Source organism: Polistes canadensis, unplaced genomic scaffold, assembly GCF_001313835.1.
Source record: "Polistes canadensis isolate GaletaPanama2010 unplaced genomic scaffold, ASM131383v1 scaffold_333, whole genome shotgun sequence".
NCBI lineage: Eukaryota > Metazoa > Arthropoda > Insecta > Hymenoptera > Vespidae > Polistes > Polistes canadensis.
In genome coordinates, this window is record NW_014569880.1 from 3,212 (window position 1) to 10,185 (window position 6,974).

General features: G+C 30.7%; 1 protein-coding gene across 1 annotated transcript in view; it reads right to left on the reverse strand.

The window, feature by feature from the left end:
• Positions 1-5,145: 5,145 nt before the first annotated feature.
• LOC106791704 (fatty acid synthase-like) overlaps positions 5,146-6,974 on the reverse strand; it is a gene marked incomplete at its 3' end in the record, with an annotated part of 3,488 nt that continues 1,659 nt past the window's right edge. Inside the window, 2 exon segments of the mRNA XM_014757563.1 lie at positions 5,146-5,883; positions 5,963-6,963. Of these exon segments, the coding sequence (XP_014613049.1) occupies positions 5,146-5,883; positions 5,963-6,963 (1,739 nt within the window).

Genomic DNA, 6,974 nt, shown 5'->3' on the forward strand with positions numbered 1-6,974 from the left:
TTTAAAATTAATTTTTAGGAGGCTGTCATTTATTTAAATTTAAATATTTTCTAATAATCCTAGATCGTCCTATCGCTAAAGGTTTACAGATTAAAATATTGTTTAATTTTTGGATTTAGGATCTACTAATCAGGCGGAATCATGGAGCACTCAAAAACCTTTTTTTCAATATAGGTGTCTTTGGAGTGGTACAACTCATGTTTTTATTGAGATTTATGCATAAAAATTTTGTTACAAACTATTGAAATGTTAATAAATATAACATACAAATTTTTAAAATCTATCTTCCTATTGATCGCCAACAAAAATTCCTAAAAAATGCTTAAAAAACCAGCCGTCAAACGGGTTACCCCCTTTAAGTCATCCAATGTCAAAGTAAATTTTCCTTTCCTGTAACTATTCATACCCGAGTTCCGCGGTTGTAGCTTTTTTCTTGAGGTTAATGTTGGCACATAATTAATAATTGACATTCGCGTTTCCGATCGATTCTACCTTCTCTCTCTCTCTCTCTCTCTCTCTCTCTCTCTCTCTCTCTCTCTTTTTCTCTCCCTCGCTCTCTCTCTCTTTACTCATTTGATTACTGTCACATTTGCTAGAAATATATTAACAGTATTTCATTATACCTTCTATTCAGCGATTTTCGTTATTATGCAAGTACATGTACAAATACAAATATACAAGCGTATACCACTGATTTTCATAACTCGTTACTATTTACCATTTTTAACAAGATACGCTTTAATTGCACAAGGAAACGTGTCGATAGTGATAAAGTTTAAAATAACTTTCTACAAGTGAATAATAAATAAAGGGTTGTTAACAAAATAGAAAATTATCTAATTATTCGTAGACAGTTCGTAGTCGGTTGTTTTATTCCGGTATTTCTTACATTGCGAACGTGACGTTTCTCGTTGTATTATTTTTGTCTCGTCGTCTCTCTCTCCCTCGTTTTTTCTATTATAATCATTTTGTTTATTATTATTATTTGTCGTATTCGATTAAAGAAAAAGAGGAATCGAAGAGGGCTCCTAATTTGTTTTTACTTAAATTTACAAATGTGCTGCTTCTCATTACTAGGAATTGTGGTAAAAAGGCAATGGTATTTGAAAATATATATTCATCTCAGAATATACACAATAGATATCAGACTACACTTAATGTAAGGGAGATATATCGACTTACTTCATGTCGTTATTTGAATCGCATCGTAAATACTGAGAAACTTTATCCTGATAATTTTTTAGTCGGTGTGCATGCATTGTAAAAATTAGCTCTCATTATTTTTTCCTATACACGCCAGAAGAAGAATAACTTTAAAAAAATAGGAGAAATAATAATCGTCAAAGCAGAGAAAGAAAGTTTTAGTTAAAATTTATTTAAATGCATGTATATGATCGCACGTTCGGAACTTTTGTAGATATAATAGTACTGAACTATTTAATAAATATTCGGATCTCGTCACAGACGATGACGAAACAACGACAATATCGCGTGCACTTTAAACGCGACAGCTATGCGACCTTGTTTTTAAAGAAGAAAAAAGAGATAAAGAGAAAGAAAAAGAGAGAGAAAATGAGAGAGAGAGAAAGAGAGAGAAATAAAGAGAGAACAAGACTACATTGCTACTGACTAAACACCCGTCGGTAACAACCTCATACAGTGATCAATCTTACGATCAAGCCAGTACAGTTCTCCTCATCTTTTTGGTAATATAGTTTTTCTTGTGTATAATTATCTTTCATTCAAATATTTTTTTCTTCATTTTGTTTTCTGGTCTTAAAAATTCGTTTTTTTTTAGGAAGAGAGAGAGAGAGAAACTCGTGGCCAGCATTTAGGAATCTCAAAGATATAATTTCTATACTCGAATTTTGCGAGTTGTGTTTAATATCATGGGCTACATTGTCAACGTTTAACTATATCTCGTAAGTAATTAACATGAAATTTGAATAGTCATTAAAGTTGTAACTATAAGAAATGAACTATTCTCACCTTTTTAATCATCGTTTATTCTTTTCAAGATCTATTTCCTCTTTTAACAAATACTTTCATTCTTTTATTATCCTAAAACTGAAGAAAAAGAAAGATACCAAGTTCCTTTTAATCATTTTATTTTACGGATTATCTTGTTGATAATTATTTACAAATTTTCATCAACGTATGTTAATACCTACAGTATTGCATTATCTTGGTTCGCTTTATGTAAATTGAACAAGAAATCTGCTCTATCCTCGCTAGACACAGATTCTATTAACAGGGAAATTAGTTTATTTAAGAAGTTTCATTTAACATCAGGGAAGTAGAACAGAAAACCATGGCTAATGTATATTTTCTTTTGTATTCAGACCAGTCTAGAAGTAGTTTTAGATCAGTTAAAAAAGAGTAGCATTAAATTAAATAAAATATAAAATTATACAATAATATATAGTATTAAATAATTACTAGGACAATCTAGTACTTTACAAAATAGTTCTTCCTCTTAAGAATTTCTTATATGTTTTGTTTTTTGACGATATATTCTTCAAATATAAAATTGAATAATGAAGCATAAAAATAAATGTTTTGTTGTTAATTAATTTTAATACTTAGAGCAGTTTACGTCTGATTAATTAAAATTATTGGTCTATGATTTTGACTAGTAACAAAGAGAAGAGCATGAAATAAATGTAAAATTAAAAGAAACATGACCTTATAGATGGCTATGGTTACCATACAGGATTTGCTATAAGGTTCATAGCGTTTGTTCGGCGATATTTACGGTGTTGGAGTTGTTTTATATTGCGCGCGGAATAGGTCCGCGCCTATAAAAAAAAGCGAGTATTGTTTAGAAAGTTGACAAAAGGTCGTTATAAGAAACATTGCTGATCTTTTAAGTACTTTCAAAGGAGATACTGGTGAATATGATAATTAGGAAAGGCTATTAGAAGTGCTGCGAACAACACACAGACTAGATGATAGCCAAGTTCGAATGATAATTAGCATGAGAATAAAAGATTAAGGACTTGTATGATTTTCATCTAAATTGAATTATATTACAATGTCCATCGATGATTTGTTAACCGAATTAGGAAATATGTTTTGCCATCGGCAAAACCGCACGGTTGCTCAGAAGGTATTCGAAGAAAGAATTTTGAGGAAATATGAAACATTTTACGAATATTTTCACAAAAAAGTGATAATTGAAAATATAATTCTGATTTCCAAAATTGAGATAATAGATTACATTTTTGAAGGTATTCCAGAWTATAATCTGAAAAATCAAGCGAAAATTAATAGATTTTGTACCAAAACAGATATGTTAGAACCATTCGAACGAATAACATTGCAGGAAATAAATCGAATCCCGAGTGATGTAAGATATGTTGAAAAACGTATAGCCAATATTCTCAAAATTATTGAGCCGCGTATTTCGAATAAACGTTAAGAATTTATAATCTTTTCAAATGGTACATAAATCGTTATTACGTTGAGTGCTACATGAATTCTGAAGGAAATCCTCGTCTGGCACATTATTTAGTATTGAATAAATGTAAAATAAATGTAAATACCTTCAAAAAATAACTTCAAATAACTTCAAAAAGTAAAGACCAAACAAACTTAAAATAAATAATTAGCACTAATATTAGTTTTTGCTGTAACATTTAAATTATTTAAATTTTTACCGGTAATCGCAGGCTGAGCCGATGGCTCGCAAAGTAAATTAGAAGTTGACGGAATACATAGAATTTCATTCGCAGACAATTCATATCCTAGGGCAATCAGTTTTCTTTGCAGCCTGTACACTCTACAACGTTCCTTATAAGTTTGCGTTTTGTTTTTCTTATTTTTCCTATTCTTCTTCCTACACAGACGATATTCTTTACATCTCTCTGCATTAGTTTTAGGCATCTTGAAAACTTAAACAGAAATTTAAATGTATACTAATCCTGGTCAAAAATTTCAAAATATAGATATCAGTCCACACTAAATATAAGGGAGTTATATCAAATTACTTCATGCGTTAACGGCGATGGTGCGGTGACAGCACTAGTTCCTGTTCGATCATTTAAGTCAAGCAGCGCTTGAGTACGATTAGAATTTGGATGGGGTGACCGCTTGAGAAAAAAAAAAGAGAGGAAGAGGAAGAGAAGACTTCATGCCGTAAATTTGAAATCACCTTGCCCGCGCATAGCGTTATAATCGACGACTTCGTGGTGTTTTACTTTTTGGTAACGATCAATCTTCATGACGTCTTCAATAATTATACAAATTGCAGAATATTCATTTATTAAATAATACAGGAGACAGATTTTTTAAGAAACATAAGATAAGTACTGAAATACAGAATTCAACAGAAAAGTAAAAGTTACTCGCTTTGTTTCTTGATCTTTCTTCTAGACTTATTCTTGCATCTATTTCCTAGACCAGTTTCTTTTTTGCATAACGAATAAGTTTTAGGGATGTGCAAACTTCGTTTCTCATTAAACAGTTACATTGACATTAAACAGTTACCTTACATTACATTGATATCCTCCGTTGCATTATGTCACGTGACTGAATTTTTTCTTCTGCATTTCGAGAGTAATCAATCGCTAAAAATTTGTTTGTATTTGGACATAGTTGTGAGTATATACGTATAAGTCAGTGGAAAATATATTTCGTGAAACAAGTGAACAACTTTAGTCAAAAAAAGAGGCAAAAAAGCAATGAACGTCAAAAAACAATATAATTTTTTTCGTTTAATCTCGAAAGTACACTTATAACGTTCAATTAAAATTAAATAGATACCTTATATACCTATACATATATAAATAAGAAACAACGAAAAGACTGATTAAACGTAGGTAAGATATACTTAATGTAACTTACAAAATTCCTATAAGAATTTTACGTTATTTTTTAATCATAGTTATAAAGATATTTTTCCAATTGGCGTATTTCCTCTTTTTGTTGATCCCCTTCATCAATTCGTTGCTAAATAATTTTAAACACAATCATGATTAATGACATATAAAGCCTACACATATTAATGATAATAATAATAATAATAATAATAATAATAATAATAATAGTAATAATAATAATTAAAATAATTATAATAGTAATATTATCATAAGGTAATCGGAATAAAAATTAGAAAATGAAATAAATGAATAAATTAAAAATTACCTTCTTGTCGGTCTCTTCAGCAACAATATTTTTCTCGTTGCCATTTACAGAATTATCTACAATGATATGACGAACAGCGAYTACTGAAGAGTCTGTGCAGAGTATAGCATTTAGTCGTTTTAAAARCAATGACATTTTTGTGTAATATACATTTTTGAATTCAGTCTCAGTTAGTGTGTTTTCTACAAAATTAGGCAATAAAATAAATAACCCATGATGGCCAGATTCCTTTCTTTTTGTGCATAATTTTTCTATATTAGGGTCTCTTAAGCCATCTTCGTCCAAGTTGAGCGAAGAGAAAATAAAGAATTTCATACGTGACGAACATAGCTTTCTGCTATGTTTATCAAGTAATTGAGTAACTTTGAAGTACTTTGAGGAAGAACTTGACGAATCCATCTTCGTTCTCTGTAGATCGAATATACCATCAAGTTGACCTATAGTAAAAGCTTCTTTCAGTAATTTGTCAAAGCTTGCGGCTTTGCTTAGGTCCACTTCATGTCGGACAATGACCGTTGCTCCATTTTCTTGCCATTTAAGGACAGAGTTTTCGTGACCTTGTATTGACATATTAGAAACTATGATTAGTTTTCTAGCTCCTTGTTCGATCATCCATTCGATCAGTACTTTGCCAAAGATATTGAAACCGTTAAGGACAAGATAGCATTTATCACTATGGAAGAAAAGTTGAGGAATGAAATTAGAGATTATTTTTTCTTCTTGCAAGTGTATCAAAACCTATAATAAAATACATTCGTATCATAATTGTCAACAAATCGAACGTATTATTTGATAAACTTTATATATAATTAATAACCTTTCCGTAACGTTCACAAGTCTCAATTTTTCCTTCTTCTGTTGCTCCTTGAATCATAATTCTTCGTGATATAATTGGTTTTATTATACCCGTTTGTAGAGCTTTTCTCATCAATTCCGCTAATTCTCTCTTTTCTCCTTGTGGTAACTTAATAAGGTCTTGTAAGCAGCAGCTATATACACTTATGAACCGTGTAAAATTAGACAGTGGACATGGATTGTAACTAGGCTCTTTAAAATCGTAAATCATTACCAAATGTTTAAAATCTTTAACAATGTCCAAACAAAATTCCATATCGTCTAAGATGGAATAGCTAGCAACTACAAAATCAAAACCTTTGCCTTTAGTAATAATCATACTATCAATTTTATAATTTTTAACATTGAAAATATTAGACTGTGGTAAACATGGTCGCATTGACTCGATCACTCGTTTTTCTGCATCCGTTTCGTAGGTAGTGTAAACATYAAAATTATAAAATAAGGATAAATTTATGAGAGCCTGTCCTACGTCGCTAGCACCATAATGTATTAATACAGTTTTAATTCGTTTAAACCTCCAAGTATCCAAATGCAAAATGCAGAAAGCTGCCAAATAAGCATGGGGAATCGTTGCTGCTTCTTCAAAGCTTAAAGTTTYAGGAATAATCCAAGTGAAATCTGAATCAGGTAAAATTTCATTACTTATAGTTAAATTATCAACAAGTCCCATTACTCTAAGACCATTTTCATCTGTTCCTGAATATTCTGTAAGAGATATCTGTGATTCTAAGCTCACGTCATTTTTTAAACAGTATTCATAACCATTTAAGTCAAATGAAGCAAATTCTACTTTAACGATACTTCTATTTTTTTCTTTAATCAATGGCATCTCTTCTACCCATACTAATGAGCCTGATTTATCAATTTTAGCTTGCCAACGCGAAGGAGAAGTAGACTTTGCTTGCAATGGCATCCATCTGTATGTACCCCATACCCCATTTGGCGCTAACACATTTTCACGAAGATTAAGT